General features: G+C 42.8%; 1 protein-coding gene across 1 annotated transcript; it reads left to right on the top strand.

The window, feature by feature from the left end:
• The first annotated feature begins 862 nt into the window (after positions 1 to 862).
• Positions 863 to 27,700, top strand: esyt1a (extended synaptotagmin-like protein 1a). The gene is made up of 31 exons (XM_036532594.1): positions 863 to 2,114; positions 3,913 to 3,954; positions 7,153 to 7,287; positions 7,526 to 7,599; positions 7,832 to 7,904; positions 8,855 to 8,944; positions 9,058 to 9,113; positions 9,301 to 9,421; positions 10,069 to 10,245; positions 11,057 to 11,139; positions 11,315 to 11,363; positions 11,457 to 11,546; positions 11,655 to 11,756; positions 12,090 to 12,161; positions 14,399 to 14,485; positions 14,821 to 14,970; positions 15,260 to 15,445; positions 15,663 to 15,839; positions 16,217 to 16,299; positions 16,737 to 16,785; positions 19,747 to 19,836; positions 20,461 to 20,556; positions 20,862 to 20,933; positions 21,157 to 21,243; positions 21,478 to 21,624; positions 22,074 to 22,246; positions 23,267 to 23,365; positions 23,870 to 24,001; positions 24,249 to 24,354; positions 25,543 to 25,592; positions 26,034 to 27,700. The coding sequence occupies exons 1-31, from the start codon at positions 1,752 to 1,754 to the stop codon at positions 26,059 to 26,061; spliced, it is 3,339 nt and encodes a 1,112-aa protein (XP_036388487.1). The 5' UTR covers positions 863 to 1,751; the 3' UTR covers positions 26,062 to 27,700.

The following is a 27,700-nucleotide window of genomic DNA, read 5'->3' as shown; positions in this document are numbered from 1 at the left end:
TTTATTATTATATATTATGACAATGCAATACATATGATTTGATTATATATGGAGATTTTCTATATCCTATATTGTAGTATTATATTTAGTTATTTTTAGTTTAAAAGTTTAATGTAATTAACACCACCCTCTGTAAACAATCAATAACCCTACAGGCAGTGTGGGTTAGAATAGAATTAGAATAGCCTACATGCTTTTCAGGTTACATTTACATGCTCCTGAAGTCCTCCAGTGTTGATGGATCCACCTGTCACATGGGTATGTGCAAACATCGAAGTCATGGTTCAGGATTTTGGTTTTAAATTTTCGGTCTTCTGTCGGCTACCTGGCGCATGCATTTCAAAAGTGTTTGTCGTGGGTTTGGGTGCTTGTTCTGTGCCTTTGAAAAACTAAAGGAGTACAGATTAGTAATCTGGGTCAAACACCCTAATCCCCGATCCCCCAGCTGTCCGTAACTACGTGTCAGGTGTAACCACCAACAACGTTACAGGAAACATACACCGTCAAAGAATGCATAGGACGAAAATTTAAATTTCAATGAACCTCTCAATGTTGAAAATCAGTTTGGCCGATAAAACAGAATATACTACCAAGTATAAATATGACGAACTATATACAAAATAGAGCTTTGTTTTGAGGGAAAACATTCATAGAAAGACGAAAAATGTCGAACGAGTAGCCCTATGTGACAGGTAGCGCGTCTCCTACTTATCGTTGCTCGCTGGGGAGCTGATCATCTTGGCAATGAACTATGACTGCAGTGATCAGCAATCGCCATGCTGGAAACACGCAGTCACTTAAATTCCGCGCAAATCTGTCCATTCTGAGAGAATTCGTACAACAGCAGGTGAAAATGCAGATAAAATACGTTTCGAGAAACATTGCTCTTATAGCCATGCTTGTCAATTAATGTAATTTGATGGTAGAATTCCAGTAATTTATACCACCATGTGATTCAGGTACTGTGAGGAAGGAGGTACTGTTTACCGTTTACCAAGATTTCTTTTTGACTGGTAGCGGGGCTCTCTCTGGCAGGCGCAAAGTGCTAACTTTGCTATTTGTGGTTCTTTCGATTTCTTGAAACCGCCCCACCCTCCACATACAGGACTCCGCTCACTAACGGGACTAACGGGACAGACTGTTCTCCAGCCGACTGCCAACTTGGAGGATCCACGCAGACATCCTCACGGCGCTCGCATCTTTACAATCACTTGTATTCGACCTCGGCTGATGGAGATGCCAGTTAAAGCGTTGAGCATAACTTGCTAGCTCGGTAGCTATGTGTCTGTTAGTCTAGTGCGAATTCCTGTCGCAACCCCAGCCATGGCGGTAGGCTACAGCTGCTTATGGTAGATTTTGGGTGTATTTTTTGGCCAGTAACGTTACGGCACACATTAAATGTAGGGTTAAACAGATCCGAAAGGAAGGAAAGTGTCGTATAAAACACGCCCCTACACGTCTCTTATGGTGGAAGCATTTTTGCCTGTGACTGCTAGTGAGGTAGTTGACGCTAGTGCCTGCATGTCACGCAACTTTGGCACTGTTTCGATTGGCTCCGCGTGCGCTTTTTGTAAAAAGTGTGTTCAAGGAAACCCTTTTTCGCTTTTTATTTAACCAGACCTTTAAGGGTATATAATTACAGTTTGGGTAGGGCAGCCTTTGGTTCTGAACTTTTGATTTTATTTCGGAAGACACTGAACACGAATTTGAGTACAAAATAGTGTAGCGGTTTCAGGCATAAAAACGTTACAATGCCATCCGGAGATGATGGGCCAGACAGGGGTAGGGGCACGGAGGCTGCGGCTTCGGCCCTAAACGGGGAAGGCGCACCGAACCTGGAGGAGACACAGGCTCCCAGCGCCCCAGGAGTGGGCGCAGTATCGGTCTTATGGTCGTTCGGGAAGTGTCTCGGAGCACTGCTGCCGGTTTACCTTGCGGGCTACTTCGGTTTCAGCATCAGCCTGGTGATCTTCGGTCTAATTATTTACATGGGATGGAAACAAAGTCGAAATGGGAAGACGGCAAGACTGCAGTCCGCCATGTACCTACTGGAGAACGAGCAAGACTTCACCACTACGAAGATATTCAGAAGTAAACGAGATTTACCGTCCTGGGTAAGAGGAGGAAAATGGTGTATCTCGACTTTACTTAAACTCTTAATGTATGAATCTAGGTACACACATGCACGTGTAGGCTGTGACTAGTTAGCGAAGTATGTATTCTGCGAACGTCCTGATCGCACAGCTGTATCACATCTGTAAAGGGAAGCGAAGTACCAGTCCGATTTGGCAGAAGCATTTCGTCAACAGTGATACGGTTTTAGCAACTATATGTCTGACCACAGATACATTTGTAACCATATCAGCTAAAAAAGCGGAATTTTAGAGCTACGGACTGGGTCACTCTTAAGTTATCTTTCAGTACAGTAGCTATCCACAGCAGAGCAGAGAGGCCGCCACTGAATGTCAAATTCAGCAATGTAATCTCCGTAATAATAACGACAACAATAATAATAATAACACATTCATATTATCAAAACACTAATTGCTTTGAGATTCAGGTATAACATTTTAAAAATGAATAAAAAATGATTAAATATAGGCATATACATTCTGATACGTCATGTGTTTTGTGTTGAAAACTGTATATACACACATTAACATAAAGAAAATGCAGGCTTTTCAAAGTGAAATGTTGCCATTATGGATATTTTCCTAAGGAGTCATTCATTGTATGATTAACTTTTGTTTGTTTTGCAATTCAAAATCTGCATTGCTGTGATCTAGTAACACAATGTCTGAGTCAGTTATGAGAGTAATGATAATGAGTGAAATGTTCTGACCAACCAGGAGTAACCGGACCCTCCCTGACCTTTTCTTTCATTTGGGTACTTCCTCCAAAATTGTCTGTACCCTGTCTTGAACTCATCTTTCAGTGGCTAGTTTTCATTGCTTTTCTTCTCTCTTTGGTTTTGTTTACCCTCCCCTCTCTTTACAGCCCCCCCCCCCCCCCCCCCCAGGGCTAGCTCTCTACTGCATTCTTCCGCCTGTCCAACCTTGGCTATATTAGGCAATTCTTGTTGTCTGCTCACTGGGGACTGAGTCAGAGTTGAGGGGGATGTCAGAGCAATGAAGGCAAAATTAAAGGAATGGTTTTAGCGTGCAGCCGACCATGGAGCAGAGATCAAAGCAGGGGGAAAGAGAGAGAGGGTGCTGAGAGGAGGATGGTCTGGGGAAGGAGCCGTAGTGAGAATGGAAACTGGGAGTTGTAGTTTACATTGAGAGTATTTTGTGTACGGGGCGAGGGCTGCAGGTGTTTTTTTACCATCCACTTCCTGTTTAGCTTGTGAAATTATTTTTAAGATCATTGTTTGATATGTGTAGAAACCTGGTGGTGACAACAGTATCCACAAGTATACATATACATACACACACTCTGAGGGATGGATAACCAGATCCACATATAGAGGAGACAAAGTGTTTTACAGAGTTTTACAGAATTTCTTTAACAGCTTGTTTGGATGATGGTTTCGCAAATTAACCACAACACACACACACTCACACATACAAGAGTGCAGTGTAGAAGCAGGAAATCACACATGGTATCTTGATTGGTGTGGTGTTTCAACAAAACTCTGTTACCCTTGTGACTCTGGGCCTCCTGCCTTATGATATGAGGCTGTTTTTGTAGAAGGAAGAAGTTGCTGATGTGTTACAGTTAAAACAGTTAAACACAATTAAATACCTACAGCATATAGCCTCCTTACACACTGTCCCAGCCCTAGTGCAGGTGTGAGAACCACCCTCTCTCCTTGTCTCTCTCCTTGTGTCCATCCACGGACCATCTGACCATCCTGCTATGTGTCTGTCCATCAGTATGACTCCTTATATGGCCCATTATCTTTTTCGGCAGGTTAATTTCCCAGATGTGGAGAAGGTTGAGTGGCTGAACAAGGTAAGAGGGGAAAAGGCACGAACACACACATATACACAGGCACACGTGCACTCGCGGTGTGAGTGGATGGAGTGGGCGTGGCTGTTGTGGTGGATGTCTCCTCTGCTGTGTCCCCACTGCCACTGACTCTGTGATATATTCAGCTAGGGCAGAGAGGAGATGTGGTACCTGGCACTGTGCCACCCTGTCCATTAGCTGTGATTGCTCCCCGCTCAGAGGACAGAGGCGGGACGCGACCAAGGGACCACCCTAAATCATGCATACGACAACTGTCCTCCCCCCCACCCGACAGCGGAGATAGCACAGTTTTGAAAGAGGATACCTTGGTTAACATGGAGCAGCTTTGAAACAAAAATGCTTTACCTCTTTGCCGAAATTAAATAAAAATCTCTAACAAAGCCAAGATTGTGTAAAAGCCTGTCAGCAGTGCTGATCTTGCGCAAGCTGCTGCTGCAGGCTTCCTGACACATGATCAGACTGCAGAGTCACCCTGCTGACCTAGGATCAGCAGTGATCTTGTGAATCTGAGAGCATTGGGGGCATGCCAGACAATACAACATGCTGCCCTGCAGTATGCTCTGATGCAGTACGCTCTGACGCTCTGGCCAGGCTTTGGGTTAGTACATTGGTGTTATTGATGTGTTGTCTTCTGTGGTTGACTTTTAGCATGAAGCTTTATACAGGGGCCAATTAGTACCACAATGCATATAGTACATACATTTATAGAGCAGTGAGTATACCAGAGCAATCCAGATGACATACTCTCCTGACATTAGAGCTAAAAACAGCAATTGGGGGGGCGACACCATGGAAGAGAGGTATCTGGGTAAAATATTATTTTTGACTTAACATACATGGCTTACAAATAACATTGGTAATTTATCCCTATTTCAATGTTCTTGTTCTGAGGAGTGGAGATGATTTGGAGTTGGAAAAGTGTTTTCAGTTTTGAGGAATTTTGATTCCAAGAAATGAGACACTGGAAGTGTTCCATTCTGTGAGATAGGATGACTTGTTAGAGCTTGATAACAAGTCATTCAAACACCATGCTACCCCTCTTCTGAATGATGACAGTATGTTTTAGCTGTAAAACAACATAGTGTAATCTGATAGACATATGATAAATTAACATCACAGAAGGTAATTTATTAGCTGCATCCAGAGGGATGACAGAAAAAAATAAGAAAGTAGCTTTCACAAATGCTGCCTCTATTAGCACAATGCCCACTGAGCATAAGTCTTGGTTTTAGGATCAGTCAATACCACATATTCAAACCTGTCAAACAATCGTTGCACAGTTCAGAGCCAGTGAGGCCTTTTCACCATAGTGGCACAATATGTTTCTTCATTCAACCCCCTCCGGTGGAAAACGGAAGGGTCTGGCTGACTAGACTCCACATGCACACACAATTAAACAGCTCAGTTTTATCATTCATTTGCCTGGGAGACACACGGATCCAGGTCAGCATGCATTTCTCACATTTTTTACATTATCCATTTTTACTGCTGTGTATGCTGCAGCAGGCCAGGTTGAGTACCTTTCTCAAGGGTACGAACAGAGGTGCGCCACCTGGGAATCAAATGCATACACATACACTTACAGTATGCTAGTGAAGACTTCAGGCTGCATGTATGAGAGCTTGCAGATATAACACTGGACAATGGTGGCATACATCCCCAGCTTCTACTGTAGCAGGATCCAGTGAACAGCCGCCCTCAGCTCAACCTTTGTGTGTGCAAACATTACATTAGATAGGATCATGCTGGATCTGAGGCAGTGCTGAATTATTTATTATTTAGCCGATGCTCTTAGTCATCATTGTGCCCCTCAGGGTGTTGTTTTGCCATGCACAGACCTGCCTCTTTTTGCAGTCTCATGTGCATAAATCTCACTGTGCTCCTTCAAATGGCACTTCTCAAAAGGGACTCTGGTTGTGACTAACCCCCACCCTCACACCCCCCATAATGGGTTCTGTACCATAGTAAGTGCTGCATATGGAACATGCCTCAGGGATTTGTGGGTGTCAGACGCCACCCCTGGAAGACTCCTTACAGACAGACAGTTCATTTTGTGTAATGTTGTAGCATTACAGTACTTCTATGTTTCATATTACGGTAATTTGAATAGTAACTAACAGACTGGCTTACATTGAATAATTTTGGCTGAAATAGAGGTCAGAGATAAGTTTTTAGCTTAAGACACATCATTGTCTGTCTCCCCATGTGTAGCTCACCTGATATAAGATGGTATAAGGTATATACCTGGTATAAGCTGACTGAGTTACAGGGTTTGAAGGGGAACTCCAGAACATTGAAAGTCTGGTAACTGATGTGGTTCTTACCTTGTGTGAACTACCTGCCTAAATCATGTCGAAGTGCCCGTTTGTTCAGACAAGAGCACCGCTGGTATAATGCAGGACCCAGTCCAGCACTTCCATTTAACCTCAATGTGAACATCCAGTTTTGTTTAATGAAAAGCAGGATCAATCTTCATTTATGGAACAGACTAAAAGAATTATAAACCATGGAAACCAGTTATGCTTGAGGCAGAAGCTGGACTGTCAACAAGGACAGTCAAGAGATTGCTTCGTTTTAGTTGCTACACAACAACAGAATTTACCCCGAGTCTGATAGGCTGTCGTCCATTTTCATAACTTACCTCAAGTTACAGAAACATCCTGCAGCAAGATACGAGTGTGAACTTCCTCTTTCATATTTAATCTTAGAAGTATAAACATACTTTTTTTACTGTCAGTTTGACAGTTTGTCATCCTGTTGTGTAATGATACTTAACTCTGCCTGTCTTGGTGTTGGTTTAATTTATCTGATGTTTTTTTTTTGAGTTGTTATAGATGTTATAGTTGTTATTTATGTTATAGTTTCTGTATAGTATGGAGTTTTGTACATGTTTATTTTGATTATCTCATAGTTTACCATTTCTATTCCATTTTTAAATGATTTATTTATTAAACTATTATGTTGTTTCCCATTCTCTCAGTATTAATTGTCACTACTCTTTTTCTTAGCTGTATATATGCTTTGTCATGCCAGGAGAGCAAAGTGAGTTTGATTGAGTCGAGTCACTCAGTGACAGACACTATTTCTGTTTCAGCAGGAGTTTTTTGGGAGAGTGAGCATGCGGACCATGTGTCTCCGTAGTTCCGCTGGGTCCTCTCTCACCCTCGCTTTCCTTTGCAGATTCTGCAGCAGGCCTGGCCATTTGTGGGCCAATATTTGGAGAAGCTGCTGGTGGAGTCCATCGCCCCCTCCATCCGCGCCTCCAGCACCCACTTGCAGACTCTCAGCTTCACCAAGGTCAACCTCGGGGACAAGGTAGCCAGCCATGCCGAGACACACCCCAACCCTGCAGCCACACTACTCTGAGACAGCACTTCGCTGCGCAGATATGCATGTTTACTGTAAAGTGTTGCTGTATAGATGGACTTCAAAGCACAGCTGAGACGTGGACAGTGTGTGCGTTTATGGTCATGCCCACACGCCCCACCTTTTGTCTTTGTTTTTTGTACATGTATGTGTGATTGTATGTTGTGTGTGTGCTTTGTGTGACCAGGCTATGAAGGTAGTGGGAGTAAAGGCCTATACAGAGCATGACAAAAGACAGGTCTTACTGGACCTGTACATTAGGTAGGTCAATCTCTTGCCTCTTGTCTTTGTCTCTCTCTCTCTTTCTCTCGCTCTCTCACACTCTCTCTCTATCTCTCTCCCCCCTTTCTCTCTGTCTCTCTGTCTGTCTACTCCTTAAATTAATCAATAATACAAGAACGTAATACAAAACCATTGGTCAAAGTATGGCAGTGGTAAGACCCCTCAGTAATTCCGCAGTCATTTGGTTCGTCTCCCCTTGTTTATCTTGTAGCTATGCGGGTGATGTGGAAATCAACGTGGAGGTGAAAAAGTACTTCTGCAAAGCCGGGGTGAAGGGCATTCAGGTAAGAATCAGAGAGAGCAGGAGAGGAACAGTATGCAGCTCACATGGCCTGAATGTCAGGGTGGATCTTCTGTCTCGGCCTCTCTGTCTCTCTCTTTCCCCTGTCGGAATTTAAATGAAGTAGCGAGGGGGAAGTGGCTGACCAGATTGGGTGCCTTTTTGCCAGGAAGGTTAAACAGGAGTTAAACTGTTCTTTTTTTTTTTAGAAGGTTACACTGTTCTCCTGTGCCCAACCATAAATCCATTGGACTCAGACAGGGACTCAGAAGGAGAGAGTTTTTCAAAATGAGGGATATACCTTTTGAAATGGCTGGCAGAAGACAATGTTCAGTGTCTTTTTGGGGAGCAAACAAGGGGGGCTGGAGATCCTTTCTGGGTGTAGATATTAAGATCCTTCCATCATGGAGAGCAGAAGGGGACCATTGACTGTGTAGCAGTTATAAAATCCATGGTCATGTCTCAGGTGAAACTGGAGTACATACTGTATGTGTTCCATAAAACAAATAATTTGTGTCCTGTAACAAGTGGGAACTAAATAGTGTACTTTGTAATGCAAATGAGGCTGGTGACCTGGAAGTGGCATGCTAAAGCTGATATTCTGATCCTTTGTGTTTATCAGTGCTCTTGCCTGTTTTGTTCGTTGGTGTCTTTTTGGGTGGTTTGGGGTGGTTTCTCTTTTTTGGGGTTTTTATTTGTGGTCCTTTCTGTGTTCATTTGTTTTTTCTTGCTTTTTCTTACTCTTACTTATTTATAAATAAGTATATTTATTTCTTTTTTGTTTGTTTTATTTATTTGAACTATGGTATGAATGGTTATAATAATATAATATAATAATAACTTCATAAAAAACAGATCTATGTCGTGTTTTTGAAGAGAATTAGCCTATTAGTTGGCGAGATGTGGTAAAATTCAAACTCTCTCTCTCTCTCTCTCTCTCACACTGTCCCTCAGCTGCACGGGAAGTTGAGGGTGATCTTGGAGCCGCTGATTGGAGACGTTCCCCTAGTGGGCGCTATCACCATGTTCTTCATTCGCAGACCAGTGAGTGGGTGTTAATGGCACTACTTTCCCATCAGTCCCCCTATGCCTTCTATTCAGTCTGCTTATCCACCTCTTTTTGACCCCCCACCCTGCCTCCCCCACTCCACACACAGAAACTGGACATCAACTGGACAGGACTGACCAACCTGCTAGACATTCCTGGACTTAAGTGAGTGAGATCTATCATTTCTGCTGCCTTCAGGTATATGCAATGACTGTGTTTTCTGATAAACCCCTCAGATTTGTGCAGTGTGGGTGGTCAACAGTAATACAATGTTTGTGTGTGTGCGTGCATGTGGCCGTGCGTGTGAACTCTAGTCAGGTTTTTAAAATGCACCTCACGCTGTCATTCACAGCACAATGTCGGACACAATGATAATGGACGCTATCGCGTCCTTCCTGGTGCTGCCCAACCGCCTGACTGTCCCCCTGGTGGCCGACCTCCACGTTGCGCAGCTGCGCTCCCCCCTCCCAAGGGTAATGTATTCCAGCGTTTCTCAGACCTCACCTGGAGGACCTCTTGTCTTGCATGTTTTAGATCTCTCCCTGCTCCAACACAGCTGATTCAAATGATCAGTTTGTTATTAAGCAGCCTCAGGAGTTCATAACAAGTTGATCATTTGAATCAGCTGTGTTGGTGAAGGGGGAGATCTAAAACATGCAGGACAAGGGGTCCTCCAGGAGAGGTTTGGATAACACTGACATATTCGATACACACCGACCCTGGAGCACACAGGACGGCAGAAAGACTTACAATACTCTGGCTGAGTGCCTTCCAGTGCTCAGACACTATCACATGCAGAGAGACAGACACATAAACTGAGACATAATGGACTATCCTAGGCTCAGTGCATTCAGCTCATGTTCCCCTCCCCACACACTCTTTCTCTTCCCAAATCTTTCACCTCCTTCCATTTCACCAAATCTCTCTCACTTTGTTCCACGACTTTCTTCTCTCTCCTGCTTTTTCTCGCTCTCTTTACATCTCATGTCTCTTTCTCCCTCTCCCTCTTCATCGTCCTTCCCTCTCCCTCTTTTTCTTTCTTTCATCCTCAATCCTAACTCACTCTCTCCTCTGTCCCTCCTTCTCCCCATCTCTCTTGTTATCACTGTCTCTCTTCCAGGGCATTGTGCGTATCCACCTCCTAGAGGCAGAGGATCTTGCCCCAAAGGATAACTACATTAAGGGGGTACTGGCAGGAAAGTCTGACCCTTATGCTGTGCTGCGGGTGGGCACCCAGACCTTCACCTCACACCACGTCGACAACAACCTCAACCCACAGTGGAGGGAGATGTACGAGGTGAACATGGACGGAGGGGTGGAATCTGTCTGTACAAATCAGCCTCAAAACAGCAGCATGACATTCCGAATTTAAAGGGGTCTGTGTAGTTTCAGTCTTTTTTAAATAATATATATATATAATATATTTTAAATTATATATATATATATATATATATATATATATATTCACAGAATATAGTAGAATATGTCAAGACATTCTGCCTTTCTGAAAACATCAAAATGTGGTAGGAGTCAATGTCATGTAGCTGTCCTCATGTGTTCATATCTTATAGGCTGATTTGTTGCAAGTAGGACATGATTTTTTGCACTGATAGAGGTGTGAGCAGCAGCAACATTTTCTTTAAGTACTTCTTATCTTTTAAACCGGATTTTGAAATGGGAAGTTGAGGTCTATAGGGTTAAACAGGATCTTGAGATCTTGAAAGTTAAACAGGAAGTTGAGGTTTAGAGAGATTAAGGTACTTAGAAAATTCTTAGTACCTATTTACCAATAACTGGACAGCATTTCTGCGTACTGAACTCCCCCCCCTCGTATGATTTATATTAATTTGAGAGCACAGATTACTTCAGTTTGATAAGGATAAGCCAGGGCATTTGTAGACCAGCAGGAGAGATAAGAAGAAGAGTGTGAAGGGAGGAGATGAAGATGAGGGAGAGGAGGCTCACTGTGTGTCAGAGGTTTTGTGTGTGTCTCCACCTCCTGAGCTGTTGCCGTTGGATCACACGCACTCCCCAGGTGCTCCCATGTTGACCGGTATCTGTGTTGGTCCGTGTGTTAAGTTGCATCTGTCTGTGTATCTGTGTGTCAGGTGATAGTCCATGAAGTGCCTGGACAGGAGCTGGAGGTGGAAGTGTTTGACAAAGACCCCGACCAGGATGACTTCCTGGGGAGGTACCACTCTCTGTCACCCTCGTCTCTGTGTCTCCACCCCTGTGGCACCCATCACACTTGTCACTCTTTCCCAGACTCGACAGGCGCCTTTTGCCTCTCCATTGGAATATCCCTCTTTGCGCTTTGTCTCCCATCTTTTCTTCACTCTCTCTCTCTCTCTCCCTCTGCTTATCAGGTTCAAGATGGACCTGGGTTTAGTAAAGAAGGCACGGGTCTTGGATGAGGTGAGCTCTGAGTGACCTGTTTGGATTGTCTGTGTGTGTCTGTGTGTGTGTCACACAGTGCATTCAGACCATCTCCCACTATCTGTTTCTCAGTGGTTCAACCTAACAGATGCTCCCTCCGGTCGCGTTCACCTCAGGTTGGAATGGCTTTCTTTGATGCCCAGTGCTGACCAGCTTGACCAGGTCAGTGACTGCAATGACATTCCTCCTTTTGACTCATGCTATGACCTGTGTGTTTTATGAATTCAACAGTCTTGTGGGACTCAGGTGACCTCCTTCTCCGTCTCTCAGGTTCTTCAGAGAAATAAGAATATTGCCATTGCCAGTAAGACGGCAGATCCTCCCTCAGCAGCCATATTGGCAGTTTATCTTGACCGTGCTCAAGAGCTACCAGTGAGTCAGTCCGGCAGTCCTTTCTTATCCCACTTCCTGTCAGGCTCAGCTGCTTCCTGTCTGTACAGTGTCTTTTGCCATTATTGCATCCACAGCATACTCATCGGCAGCAGTGCAGCACTCTGTGCTGATAGGCGCCTCCTTACCAATATCTGTGCTCTTCTTTGTTGTGTCCCCTTGTGCTGTGATATGCTGTTCTGGGTCTTGCGTGAGCTGTGCTGTGGATGTAGTTGTGTGATAGGTGTGTGTGTTGCTGAGACTTGATGAGGCAGGTTTGTGTTTTGTTGGCAGTCGGTGCACTTTTGTGACAGATGTGTACGTGTGTCATTTCAGCTGAAGAAGGGCAACAAGGACCCCAGCCCCATGGTGCAGCTGTCAGTGCAGGACACCACGAAAGAGAGCAGGGTGAGGCTGTCAGTAATCTCGAATGAAGAGAACCTTGCTGTGATTCATAGGGTGCTCAGCCATTTCAAGCCAGTAGACCAGTGATGGGACAGTGAGGGTACCCAAGCCTAGAGAGTCATGGAGCTGTTGTGAGTTATGGTGGGGGGTTTACGAAGGTTTACGAAGACTCACTTTCTCATCTTTACAATAGTCCATCAGTTCATTCTTTTCCTTGAACCCACAGTGCAGAGAGGAGGCAGCAGCCCCAAACAGCATTTCATTTCATGTTATTGAATTTTTGGCTGCTCAATTACATTGAAAATGGTGGAAATATGTAGGATAGCCAGACAACCTTGTAATTCTTGCTGTCTATCTTCCACCCATTCACAGTACAGTGACACTCATTTATACCCACAATTCCACAGCCTGCACAGACTCTCTTGACCGGCCAACTAATAGCATGCAGAATTCAAATACACACGTCCCCATTACTGCTCACTCCCCCCATAGCTACACTGCTCTCAGAGCAAGTATCTAGTGTGGGTAACATAGAAGGGTCTGTGTGTGCCACTGTTGAAACTGAAAGTTGAGATTCGTACACTGACTCCCTGGGTGCCTTCAAGAGAAAGCTGAAAACTCTTCAAGCTATATCTCTACTCTACCTACTTCTCTATCTATCCCATCTGTCCCTATTTTCTATTAAAAAACGGCACTCTATACTAGTTTAGCACTTAACTCACTATCTTACCGACCTCTTGTAATACTTCTCAATGACTACTCTTAACATAGAGATGCACTTATTTCAATTCAATTCAATTCAATTCATTTTTATTTGTATGGTGCTTTTTACAACACAAGTTGTCACAAAGCAGCTTTACATTGTTCCCAGGCCTGAGACCCCCTGAGAGCAAGCCTAAGGCAACAGTGGCAAGGAAAAACTCTTGAGAAACCTTGAGCAGAACCCGGCTCAGAGGGGGAGGCCCATCTGCTTCTGGCCGGCACTGGGCAGATAGAGTTAAAGACAAGTTATACAATGTATTTTAAGACATTTAAGATTGATAGACAATAGTAATTAACAGCAGAGTGATTATAAGAATGTCTCCTAGGATGTCCGGTTCTTGGAACGCAGTTGGCTTTGATGGGCAGGGCAGCGAGGTAGCAGGACTGGAAAACAGGATGAGATGCTTGGGCTACAGCTCCAGACAGGAGCCCGGAGCAGGGATAGGAAGCAAACAGAAAACAGTGATTAGTGGATGATAAGAATGGCAGGGATGTAGAACAGAGAGGCAGGAGAGGAGGGGCAGTGAAAAAGGTGCCAGTGTGCAACAAGGAAAAAACCTCCATGTTTGATATATTCAGAGGGACATCGGGTTTGACTGATATGTGTAACTGAGTGTCATCCGCGTAACAGTGGAAATTAATGTCATGTTTACGGATGATATCGCCAAGAGGCAACATGTATAACGAGAAGAGCAGAGGCCCAAGCACAGATCCTTGAGGTATACCATATTTTACTCTGGAATGAGCGGAAGATTCGTTGTTAATGGAGACAAACTGATATCGTTCTGATAGATAAGACCTAAACCAAGACAGGGCCTGTCCACTTATGCCAACCAGGTTTTCGAGGCGGTCGAGGAGGATACAATGATCGATGGTATCAAAGGCTGCACTTAGGTCTAGTAGCACAAGAACAGAGATACAGCCATTGTCACAGGAGAGTAGAAGGTCATTGAGCACTTTCAGGAGAGCGGTTTCCATACTGTGGTGAGGTCTAAATCCGGACTGAAAAACTTCCAAAATGTTAGAGTGTAAAAATGCACAGAGTTGCTTTGATACTGCTTTTTCCAGAATTTTTGAGAGGAATGGAAGGTTCGAGATGGGCCTATAGTATGACAGGTCATTGTGATCAATATTGGGCTTTTTCAGAATAGGCTTGATAACTGCTACTTTGAAGGGCTGAGGTACGTGTCCAGACGTAAGGGAGGCATTGATAAGATTTATTTGGAAGTCACTTTGGGTAAGAGCGTCTGCTAAATGACATAATGTAATGTAGTGTAATGAAAGTAATAAGATTTGCCGGCTCTTTTCGAATATTCATGAAGCCATTTGGCTGAAGACAGACCTGTATCTGGCTCACCATTGCAGACAGTACCAGAATGCTCTATTACTGTCTAACATTATTGGCAAGGAAACACAGAGGACTGAAGAAATGCAGGTAACATAATGATTCCCTTACTTTCTTTGCCTGTTCACCTCAGACCTGCTATGGGACCAATAACCCCCAATGGGAGGATGCCTTTACCTTTTTCATCCAGGATCCTCGCAATCAGGACATTGACATTCAGGTAACATTCAACAGACAGATGCCCAGACCCCCACCCTGGTTACTGTCAGCCACAGATGCTGTGGCCCGCAAGGTTTTTTCCACATTGTCCTGACATGGAACAGCCCCACTGTTGGTCACTGTTAGACCCCAATGTTATTTTCACTGGATCTGCTAAAATGTCTTGGTAATAGACAGTTCAGCTCTGTCTTCCCCCTGCTCTCACCTTTCCACCAATTGTGTTTCTTTCCCTCTTTGTTGACTCCCATAGAACATGACTCCTTTTTAAGTCTCCTCTCTCTCCTTCGTCCATGTTACATTGGCCTTCCTCTTCCCATTTCCCTCTTTGTTGGGCAGGTGAAGGATGACGACCGGGCCCTGTCTCTTGGCAGCCTGTCCATCCCTCTGTCTCGTCTCCTGGTCAGTCCTGACCTCACCATGGACCAATGGTTCCAGTTGGACAACTCTGGGCCGGCCAGCCGCATCTACATCAACATCGTGCTGAGGGTAAGGTTCACATACCTCCACGCCAGTGCCCGACTGTGTGTCGTCTGTCTACTGAACATGTCATTCCTCAGTTTCCCTTTCACTAGACTTCACTAAACCTACTGTACTGTACTGTACGCTGTACTGTTTTGCCTTTCCTTGTTCTCCTCAAGTATGTTTCCTTCTCTGTACTGCTGTCCTCTCTCTACTGTCTTCCCTCTCTCACATCCTCAGTCTCATTATTCCTCTGTTATGACACAGAGATTCTGCTGAAGAATGTGAGCGAGCCTCCTCCTTCCTTGTGTTTCAGGTGTTGTGGTTGGACAAGACAGCCCCTCCCACCAGCCCAGTCTCTCCCACCCCCTCAGTCTCTGTACCAGGGGGAAGCGAGGGGGGGGCGACGGTAGATGTGACTGCTGGTGGAGTCAGTGTGACCCCCAGTCCCTCTCACAAACGACCCCAGCAGACATCCCCTGATCCCAGTTTTGCTTCTGAGGTAAAATCAAGTGTGTAGGTGCATACATCATTTGTTTGCACACTTCTCACAGGTAGTGGTATACAGACATATCAGTATGTGTCTTACCTTTAAGATGTAATATGTTTCTGAAATAGTCATACAAGCAGTTATGGTTTTGCAGAATGCTAGAGTCCAAGCACTTTCTCTTGTAAATGCATGTGTGGTCAGTCTGCACTAACAGTGTACCATCCACTAGGGGGTGTTGCGGATTCACCTGGTGGAGGCACAGAATCTAATCGCCAAGGACAACTTCATGGGGGGCATGGTGAAGGGGAAGAGTGACCCCTATGTCAAGACACGGGTCGGGGGTTTCACCTTCCGCAGTCATGTGATCAAGGAGAACCTCAACCCCACCTGGAACGAACTGTATGAGGTAAGAACTGAATTTACAACAGTAGAAGCAGCCAGTGTAATATCATTGGTGCCCTCATTGGTATTCGCTTCCAAAAGTGTCCACAAATGTTTGTCCACCCAGATGCAACATATTTTGAAATTGGTCTCAGAAACTGTTGCTCCAACAATTCCATTTACAAAGTAGCTCAGTATAACAGGAAATTGATCAAAATATCTGTGAATTGAGTGTTGAGCTGTCATTTATCAGCAGGTCCTGGAAAATGAATGTATGAAAACCTCTTGCATACAAATACACATTTTATATAAGGTGTACCGTATAAAGGGAATATGCAATATAAATATAAAAATATATTTTCATACATATTTGAGGATGATGATGTGATGGTGCTCTCGCAGGTGATTCTGACCCAGCTGCCTGGACAGGAGATCCAGTTTGAGCTGTATGATAAGGACTTGGATCAGGATGACTTCCTGGGGAGGTGAGCGCAGGCAGGACATGACAGTAGGCTTGGGAGTCAATGGGGCACAGTGGTTATCGTACTGAGCCACGATGGAGAGTGAGGTTGTGTGAACCATGTACTGGAGCTGCAGCCTGTTAGTCACTGACCTGTCTAAACCAGTGTCAACACCATTTTGTTCACAACAACATGCTGATTGATTCAAATGAGTGAGTCACTAATAAATGATAAATGATAGCCCCACCCATTTTGGGGGTCATGAAACCTCACACACCCATCAGTTACAACTGAGCTTTTAACCAGAAGGATGAATGTGCGTGTGATTCAGATGGCCCTCGACAAAGGCACATCATAAGCAAGTATATGACACAGTGATGGTGACATATTTGTATAGGAGTGGACCATAACCTAGTGTAAACAGAAAATATAGAGTAAATGTTTCTGTTGTGTACTTGCAGGTTCAAGATTAGTCTGAGAGACATCATCAGCGCCCAGTACACTGATCAGGTAATTTTGGCTTGTCTGTGTGTCTGTTTGCATGGTTTTTGGGAGAAATTATCCAAATATTTCTTGCATCCTGGTGCAGTACATTAACCCAGTATATTCTCTGCCAATTATTACTTTTTGTGGCTTTTGTGTCTGTTTGAGTGCCTTTTGTAGATTTTGTAAGGGCAGTGCAGGTTCTGTGTGGATATACTGATCTTATTTCAATTCAATTCAATTCAGTTCAATTCAATTTATTTATATAGCGCTTTTTACAACATGAGTTGTCACAAAGCAGCTTTATGTCGGTATTCCAGGCCTGATAACCCCTCAGAGCAAGCCAAAGGTGACAGTGGCAAGGAAAAACTCAGACAACTAGGAAGAAACCTTGAGCAGGGTCAGAGGGGGAGCCCATCTGCTTCTGGCTGGTACTGGGTGGACAAATAGAGTAGTAAAGAATTTCCTATGAAGTTCTTAAGAGTACTTAAGAATGATGAAACATGTAGGTAGTAGGACACAGCAATGTAGGTGCACAAGACACAATGAGTCTTGTAAATCTTAGATCTTAAAAGTTATACAGCAGAATATTCATGGCATGTAGTCCTCAAGGGTCCAGTTCTTGATACATGGAGGGCTCCACAGAAATGACGGCGAGGAAGCTGAGCTGGGGGTCCCGAAGTGGTGCTTGAGTTACAGCTCCAGGCAGGAACCCAGAGCCAGGTGGGGAAGAACATAGGTTAGTGGATGATAAGAGTGGCAGGAATGTACAGCAGAGAGGCAGGAGAGGAGGGGCAGGGAAAAAGATGCCAGTGTGCAACAAGGAAAAAAACCCTGGCAGGCTAACATTATGGCAGCATACCTAGGGGATATGAGGCAAGGGACCAGCATAATCATGAGGGCGACCCTAAGACAGTCAACACCAGATCACGGCCAATGACCACTTAGTCCACCAGCGACTATGATCCATGCCAGCACCAGGCCATGTCCCTCAGCTGAAGGATTTAATATATAGATATGGTTTGAGCCTAGACTTGAAGGTGGAGAGAGAGTCTGCTCCCCGAACCTCGGTGGGTAAGCTGTTCCACAGGAGAGGGGCTTGATAAGAAAAGGCTTTACCACCTATAGTATTTTTGCCCATTCTTGGAACAAAGAGAAGCCCAGCATTTTGGGAACGAAGGGCTCTCTGCGGAAGATATGGGTGAAGAAGGTCCTTAAGGTGGGGAGGGGCAAGCCCATTTAAAGCCTTAAATGTGAGTAAGAGTATTTTAAAATTGATCAGGTATTTAATGGGTAGCCAATGGAGAGAAGCTAGAACTGGGGTAATGTGCTCAAAGCGTTTAGTTCTAGTTAAGATACGAGCAGCTGCATTTTGTTCCAGCTGAAGGGGTTTTAGTGAGACATTTGCACATCCTGACAAGAGGGCATTACAGTAGTCTAATCTGGATGTTACAAAGGCATGGATTAGCTTTTCAGCATCTTTGAATGATACAATTTTCCTGATTTTGGCTATATTTCTCAAATGAAAGAAGGCTGTCCTAGAGGTGTTAGTTATATGAGATTCAAAAGAGAGTTTAGGATCAATAACAACACCAAGGTCTTTGATGGCTGCATTTGAGGCAAGGGAGACACCATCAAGGTCTAGTGTAAAATGAGTGCTAAGTGAGTGCTTATGACTGCTAAGGTGAATCATTCAGTGCAGCTGATGCACATACTGCAGAAAGATCAGTGAAATATTCCCTGTGTTAGCCATGTAACTGTTGCATTTGCCAGTTTGTCTGTTGGTGGTGTGTGTTATGTGTGTATTTTGTTGTAGTTTTGGTAGTTGTATATTTAACATACCAAGCCCATTTACCAAGCCCATCTATAATGTGTCAAACCTGGTCATGCTCACTGGTTTCTGCTTCTACTGAGAGTCCTATTAAGTGATTCCATGTGTTAGTGACTCTCTGAATGAAATAACACCACCTAGTGTTAGTTAGAAATGTAACTAAATTCCTCTCATGCCCTCTGATATCTTATGTAATCCCTTTTAATAATGTAAAAACCTCAGTAAAATGCCCCCTGAGTTCCGTTTGCTGAGACTAAAGAGATTAGGTATCTTAAGCCTCTCTTCAAAACAGGGATGTTTGCTTCCTGGAACCAGTCTTGTTGACCTTGTTGGTAACTTTTCAAGAGCTGCTTCTTATAATGTAGTGCCCATAACTGGAAACAATACAGTAAATGTGGTCTGACAAATGCATTGTAGAACATTAATTTACCACCTTTTGATTTATATTCTCTACTTTTTGCTATAGATTCCAGCGTCCTATTTTCCTGGCACTACTTTGCCACACTGAACAGATCAAGATAGGCTTGGGTCAACTGTTACACATCAGTCTTACAAGTCATTATGTTATACTTAGTACCTTAGTAGCGCCAATAAATAATCTTGAATTAGTTATTATTGGTCATTTGTAGAACTTTATATTTGGCAATATTAGTTTTAATTTGCCATGTGTCTTTCTAATTCCAGACTCTATCAAAATCTTCTGGAATTATTTTAGTATCTATTTATCTATTATCTACTATTTGTCTCTTTTATTTTATATCTAAACTGTTTGCAAACTGTTACCCCTAAACAAACTTAATTTATTCAGCTATTAATTTCGTTATAAAGATCATTAATATGAAAAATGAACATCAGAAGTCTCAACAGAGATCCCTGGGGGACTCCCCTTCCCACAATACCATGCTATGATGTAATCCCTTTCATAGTTACTCTTTGTATTCTATGCTTTTTGTCACTTGGAAATATCCCTTTAATTGTTATTTATTTCAGTTAAATTATTTTTAAAAAATGAAGTCGGATAATGACTAATTTTTGTGCAGTTCAGCCTTTTGCAGGTATGGAACTGTGTGTATTGGTGGTGTTTGCTGTGTGATAGGCCATCTTTAAACTGTCATGGTGTGTGTATTGACACTGTTTTCTGTTTGGCCCTATTACAGTGGTACACTCTAAACGATGTGAAGTCTGGCCGTGTTCACCTAATGCTAGAGTGGCTGCCCCGAGTGTCAGACCCCGCCAGACTGGACCAGGTCAGCACAGATCCCTAAGTTACATTTTTTATTTCCTGAAAGGATGTGCTCTATTGCATAGCTTACTTTTCACATGAGAATATCTTAATGATAAGAGGCTTCCCAGCCCATCTAGGATTATTTATTTGACAGTCGTCTGAAGTGCAACTAGCACTGTGTCAGGTCTGGCATCTACAATGAATAGTATAAATATCATCCATGTGTACAGAAGGATGGTTTACTGAAACAATTTAAGTGATGTACCTTGCTCAATGGGCTACCAGCAGGATTTAAGCCCAGGACGCAAACCCACAATTTACTGATTACGATCCCGTTTCCTGTAACCACTACTCCACACTGCCAGCTGTTGTTCCCGCTGCCCATTCTTAGTGTTTTTGTGTAGTGAAGCTGAGTAGTGTGAGAGAACATGTCTGCTACAGAATGATGTCACCCCCAGAGGCAGAAAAAGAAAACGGGGGCCTTTAGGATGGTGAGCTAAGCTACGTGAAAGGGGGCGTAGTGATTTGAAACCTGTTGTAGACTGACCTCTGTTCCTTCCATCTGTAGTGCAGTAGTTGACCTGATTGGTTTGTGTTGTGGCTTGTGTGTTGCTGTTTGTGTGATGGGAACTTCCTGCTGCTCCAGGTCCTGCAGTTCCAGTCCCAGCAGTCCTATCAGAACAAGGTGGTGCCCTCCGCTGCAGTGCTGTTCATCTACGTGGAGCGGGCGCATGGCCTACCTGTGAGTCCGCATTTCCTCTGCCGTCTCTGGTGCTACTTTTTAACTTTTTTATTTAACCTTTATTTTACCAGGTAGTCCCACTGAGCTATACATTCTCTTTTACAAGAGAAAGCTGGCCAAGAGGGGAGCTCATTATACGCAGCTCATTATACTTTACTTTACACTTCTGTTTCTGTAGTCGTGTATTTGACTGTACGTAGCATGTTATTGCTGTGCTGTCTCTTATTAAAACAGGTGCACACAGTCAGTTGTTGTAGTTGCAGGTGATGTTAACTGAACTGGCAGACAATTTTTTACATTGGCAGCTGAAAAAGAGTGGGAAGGAACCCAAAGCGGGGGTGGAGCTTTCCCTCAGAGGCACCTCTTACAGAACCAAGGTGAGACACACCCACTGTTGTCTCCCTGGAGACTTTCGCTTGTGCCGGTACAAGATACAACTCACATTAATGTACTGGAGGCAGTGCTTTTTCTTTGATGAGAGAGTCAACTTAGACACCTTTGATAGAAACCATTAGTGTATAATTTATAATAATACATTAAACTGGATTTTCGTCATTGAGGATGATAATCATGAGGGGAATGGGTACCTTTCTTTTCAAGGTTTGCGATCGCTCCACTTCTCCTCAGTGGGATGAGTCCTTTCACTTCCTGGTTTGTGACCCTAAGCAAGATACGCTCATTGTGAAGGTGAGAGAACCCACGGCCTGTGTGTTATTTTTAGTACCACACTGTAATTCCCATGCGTTAAGAAGTGTTTTGTTTTAAAGCTCTTTAGCGGGAGGATTACTTAAAAGGGGATCCTTTGCTGTGCAAAGCCTGATTCATTTTTAAATGCAAAGTCTCAAATTTGGCCTGCCTTCAGAGACCATGATTAACAGTGGTAACAGGCTGATTGGCTCAACGTGGGTCTTCTCTCCCCAGCTCTCTCACAGCTGGGGCATGGCCCTGGGCTCTGTGGTGCTGCTGCTCAGGGAGCTGCTTGTGGAGCCGGGCCTGGTGCTGGATCGCTGGCTGACGCTGGATGGAGCCCTGCCAGAGAGCCAGATCCTGCTGAGAGCAACACTCATGGTTAGACACACAGCGATGGAGCTCAGTGGTCATGTGACGTTCTGCATTGCATGCACTGCCTGATGCTCCATTGCCATTGTGCTTACATCCAGTTCTTGTTTGGTGCTACTCTGTGCTTAAGGTTTGTTAGGCTCACTGATGCACATACGGGTGCATACTTGCATCACATGAGTCTGTGGGGTGTTTGGTTTTAGCTGAGTGTTAATGTTGCTTAGTGTTTTGTATTAACTGAGAAAAAATATGTTGGGGGTGTTATAACTTTTTTTAACTGGGTGTGTTTTGTGTGTTGAAATGTGTTGTTTCAGCTGTCAGGCTGTCAGTGTTCTTGTTCTGTGTGTCATTGTGTCTCTGTGTTCTGTGAATAAGTTCAGTTTTGGTTGTGTTTTGTGTGTCTGAGTGTGTTCTGTTTCAGCTGTGAGGACTGCATCTGAGAGTTTTGTGCTCTGCAGATTTTGGACTCAAAGTTGGCTGCGTGTGGCAAGGATCCAGGAGAGACTGCCAGAGCCCTGGCCCCTGCCATGTCTGCTCCAGATGTCGAGGAGGTAGAGGCCATCATCCCCAGCAAAGAGGCAGCCACTTCAGCCAACCAGGAGCTCAGACACAGGGCAGTGCCTCCCCATGGGTGGGTCACAGTGAACAGCTCACTGCAGACACTGATACTCCAGCTGCTCATTTTCTCTCAGACATGGAGACAATTATATACCACTACCTGACAGCACAGGCACCTAACCCATGAAGGAAGAGGGATGACCACTCAACCTGCTATTATTTTCTTTTGTTTAGTTATGCTATTTAGTTACCCTGTTGTTTAGTTATGTCACATTTGTCATAACTGAACAAAATTTAGTTATAACAATTGCAACATTTAAGTATGCCATTGAGAACAAGACAAGCAGTTGCCTTAAAGTAAATTTAAGGTTGCTATTTCATTGTAATTAGTGATTTCCATGTATTCTGTTGGTGATTCTAATAAAAAGGTCAGTAATACTTGGATTGCTATTGTATTCAACTGTTCAAGCTTTTGGCCATACCAATACTTACTGAACAGCTGTTTAAGGTCAATGAAGCTACTCAAACATGATGTTTTCTGAGAAAACTTATGAAATATCATTAAGATAACTGCACACACCAGTAACCAATTCTGCAAAGGGTCTGAATTGCATCATTCTAATAATTATGCAGCTATGGTTTTTTGAAACAGTTAAATATTAAGAACAGTAACATAATTATTATATTTATGGCCATTTACAGAATTGAAAACTGGTACATTGCCTTATATGAAGCTCCCTTTAAACTTACCTATCATATTTGCATTTATACATATTTTAATATTTATTTTGTACAATGCTCTATATGATTTTATAAACCTTTTATATTGAGTCTCACAAGCATAAAGCATAATTTTACATACCCATTCGTAATGTTATTGTCATGGATCATGTTGTTTTGTCAGCTTGCAGGATTCTATCAAACTTTGTTTTTTATCACATCTGAAATGTTCATACCATTTTTAAAGCTAAATGTTATTATGATGCAAGCCAAACTTGCATTCCCCTGCCTGACATTTGAATAGGTCTCTGTGACTGACAGGATACTGTTTGTGTGTGTGTGTGTGTGTGTGTGTGTGCCTGTGCCTGTTCAGAGGTGGGGATCAGGGGCGCAGTGATCAGGGCCAGGTGAAACTGTCTCTCTCCTACTCCACTGAGGAGAACAGGCTGGTGGTCCTCGTTCACGCCTGCAGGTCTGTGAGTTTGTATGTTTCATTAGCAGCTAGTTCATTCCTTGTAGTTATCTATCCGGTTAGTGTAATTGTCAGTGTGAACAAATGCTGTTTGGGGGTTGTATAATGTGTGTTATTTATTTATTTATTTATTTATTTATTTATTTATTTATTTATTTATCTATAGGACATTGTTATATTTTCATGTCTTTTTATTCTGTAAGTCCGTGAGCTGAAGGAAAATTTCATTTAAGCAATATTTCACATTCAGTTTTTCTGTTCTATTCTGATGTATTTTAAACTCCTGTTTGTAGATTAAAATTGAAAACTCTATCTACCAGCCTTTGTGGTACAAGTCTGATTTTCTGGCTTGTTGTGAATATTCATGCGGGACATGTCCATCATGCCAAAGATGGCACCAGAACTTCCTGTTATAAACCAGAAACTAGATGCTGAAGTGCAGAGGAGTGAGGGTTTGCACAGCTGAATATCTGTTCAGTAAATAGAATATCTGTGTCTGTATAGGCATCTGATAGCCTGTACCAAGGATGGCTCGGACCCCTATGTCTCCTTCATTCTGCTACCCGACAAGAACAGGACTACCAAGAGGAAGACAAGCGTCAAGAAGAGAGAACTAAACCCTGAGTTCAATGAGAGGTTAGTGGAGCAGGGACAGAGGAAGACATGAGGCCTGTGAGGGAGAGATGGGGCAGGTGAGACGTTCAGAGATGAACCTTCCAGAAGGTTGCGGGTTCGAGTACCAGTTGAGACACTGCTGTTGTACCATCCAGTGAAGCACTCAAATCATGTCTTTGCATGTCTAGGTGGTTATTATGCACAAGTAATGTGCACGTTTGTATCAGTGATTCTTTTACTCTGGCCCCCTCTCCCTGTTCCCCTGCAGGTTTGATTTCGACCTCTCCCTGGAGGAGGCAAGGCACAGACGGCTTGATTTGTCCGTCAAGAACAGTGTGTCCTTCATGAGCCGTGAGAGGGAGCTCATTGGGAAGGTCAGCCCCTACTAATATGCCTCTCCGAGCAGTAGGCCCACTCCCCAGCTCTTCTCTTTCTCTGTTTCCCGTTGAAGTGTATTGTTTTAGATCACCTATCACTGTTAGTTTCTATGGGTATTTCACTATGGTGAAAGTCAGGACAGGCTTAAAACAGATGCATTCTACCTTTAAAAAGATCATTCCTCCATATTTTATTAACAACCAAGTAATTAATAATCTGAATAATCCATACCATTGGCAGCTGGTACTCTTTCTCTTAACTGTTTGTTTCTTAATGTAGTGTTTGTGTTTTTATGTCATTATGTTATGAAGTTGTACAGCATTTGTCCTTATACACAGTTCATTCACCTGTGTGCACAATTTACTCTTCCCTCTCTGTGCCTGTATCCAGGGAATGTAGAAGATGCAAAGGGTGGTCCATACATACACTCCCTGCAGTTTAAATATTCATGAAAGTCTACACATTTTCTGAGCTGAGTTTTTTCACCAGACTTTGTCCCGCTTCATGCTCAAAGCTCACTCGATAAGCAATTATAGGGTGATTAACCTCTTTGAGTTAAAAGTAATGACTAAATCAGTCTTGATTCCTTCTAAGTTCAGTCCTGAACTTCTTGTCTTCTTTAAATTTCCTAATGTGACTTGAATAAAAAGAAGCTGACACAACGAGGCAGGAGTGAGAGAGAGGGAAAGACCTGCTGGTGGGTGGAGATTATGCAGTGAGCTGAAACATGAACTGGATAATCAGTGCCAGTCAAGTGTAGCAAACAAAAACAGCATGAGGGCAGTGATCAGTTTACAGGTAAAATATCTGCCATCTCTGTTTCAAGCTTATGAGCCACCATGCAAGTACGTTGCTCTTAAGGATGTTCGGCACTGTATTTTGACTCATTATCTTCATCTTGATTCTTGATTGTTACTTCTCTCTTCTTGGTCTAATTCTACTTTATATGTACACGTTAATGATCTTATGTGTAATACAGTTCATAGATCATGCCTTATTAGCCTTGTAAGTCTGACAGATAAATTAAGATTATGATGCTGATTATTATTATTGCTTGTCTCCACAGCAACCCTCTAGGATAGCATGTCTGTGTGTGTGCAAGCTAAACTTGACTGTCTTTGTTTCCTGTCAGTAAATCCATTACAGGTCTATGAGATATTGTCTCTGTGGTGTTGTCTTTTTAGGTACAAATAGACCTGGCCCAGCTTGATCTCAGCTCTGGGGTTACACAGTGGTACGTAGAGTTTGAGGATGTTCAGCAGGGATATATGAGCATAGAGGTGCATTGATGAGGCCTGAAATGACTATGTTAGAGGCTCCAACCCTGACACAACCATGAGGTCTCTAAATAAGACCAAAACCATGACCATTGCCTGAAGGCAAGATAAAGACCAGACTGCTATGGCTAGATACATTTTCAGAGATCAAGAACAAACCAAAAATCCCATAGAATTTTCAACACCAAAACCGAAACCATGAATTATCAGACATACACAGACCAAGTTTAAGACAAGATCCTGAGACTCCATCATTGTGCACTTGCAGCTTTATACATAGTACTAAAATGCAAAGTATGTCGTTTCCTATATATTTTTCATATAAAAACTCCTCAGTGTATCCATAGTACATGTTTCAGTTTTACCATTTAAATTCTCATGTTCTCTCTGATTTTCAGGTACGATTTGACAGAGGAGGCCAGCTAATTGATCTGCTCATAAAGATTACGTCACAACACTGCACACAACGAGGCCTTTGTAACTACCATTCCCCAGCTCCTCTCTCTATGTTTCCTTTTAAATTGTACATTTTTTGCTTTTGCATTTTTGTCATTTTCTTGTCAAAATGTATAGGGTGGACAGGACCACGGATGATGAAGAGGAGGCAAATACAGTTTACGCAAGTATAACTTGAGCTCAGTTATTCATGAATAGGCTCATCAGTCTCATATGTTGAAGGTAAAACTGCCATGTGCATTTTCTAGTATAAAAAAGAAGAGCAATGTTAAACATTGTACAACCAATTTCACAACATGTTGGCAGGACATTTATGGTAGGTCACTAGCCCAGTGCATTGTGTAATGGGTTCTTGATCACTGTAACTGTATTTTATGTTACAACAATTTAATTGTTGTAAATGTACTAACTAAATTATAACTAATCACTGAGAACTGTATTCTTTAAAGGGCTTTGTAGGCTGATTAATGAAATATTGTGAGTTTAGAGATATCATGTACCTTGAATATCTGTGTATGATGTTTGGTATTAACTTCATTATTTCTGGAAATAGTCAACAATTAGGCCAAATATTACACCAGGGTCTTTAGTTGGACATATCAAGCATACATAAAGTAACTGTGCCTTTTTACAAGGTAGATTTAGAGAATATGTCATCCTACCAAACATTTTCCTTGGGTTTTAGTTTTCTCATAGATCTAGCCCTAATTGCCATTTTCTACTGAAACAGTGTAGCCTTGGAAATGACCACCTCAGACCACTACAAGCCAATAGCTTGAAATGGCTTTCATCTTTGTGGGGACCAAAGTCCTGTATACACCAGTTTTGGGCAGCTCTGAATGCTAGTTTGGAAATGATGGTGGCTCACAAGTGTCAAAAATATGAAGACCGCTGTCTGGGCAATGGCAGTATATTCAAACCAAAGTTATCCCTCTCTTTGAAGTGACACTAATTAGGTTTTATGTACTAGGTAACGAATTAGGTTTTTTAAAATCCTTTTAAATATGGAGATTGATGTGGTCATTTAAATATTATTTAATGCCTTTGTTTCCTGTGTTGATCATTCCTTTTTTACCTTACATTTGCTATGTTTTTAATTTTGCCTTAGGTATGGCCTTAAGTATTGTTATGTGCACAGCTGATTTCTGGTATTAATGAAGATTAACAAGGCTGCTGAGGAACTGCTGGTTAGGGTACAGTTTGCATTGTGCTCCCACTGAAGGAAGCTGTCCTGTGTATTACAATCAAATTGATTTTGAATATTGCTTTTAAAGCTATGTAATGAGTATTGTTTTTCTGTCCTTTCAAAACCAGCAGTCACGAATAATGCTTGACAAAACTGCATAAGATATATATAATTTTTATTTCAATCCTTGTGCTTTTATTTGCTACCAATTCACTGTGAGTGGCGATAGATGCATATATACCCATGTTTTGAATCTTAAGGCATCACTTGCACTTACCAACTGTAGAAGCTTGAAATCTGAAAGTGCGCTTGAAACATGTTAAACTGCTGAAACTGTGTGCTTTGGAAGAGAAAATATTAAGTAGTCAAGTCTAGACTCCCATCTATGTATATGTATATATCTGTGTGTGTGTGTGTGTGTGT

This window comes from Megalops cyprinoides, chromosome 7 (genome assembly GCF_013368585.1).
Source record: "Megalops cyprinoides isolate fMegCyp1 chromosome 7, fMegCyp1.pri, whole genome shotgun sequence".
NCBI lineage: Eukaryota > Metazoa > Chordata > Actinopteri > Elopiformes > Megalopidae > Megalops > Megalops cyprinoides.
The sequence above is the reverse complement of the archived record's forward strand: the minus strand, read 5'-3'. Positions and strand labels throughout refer to the sequence as shown.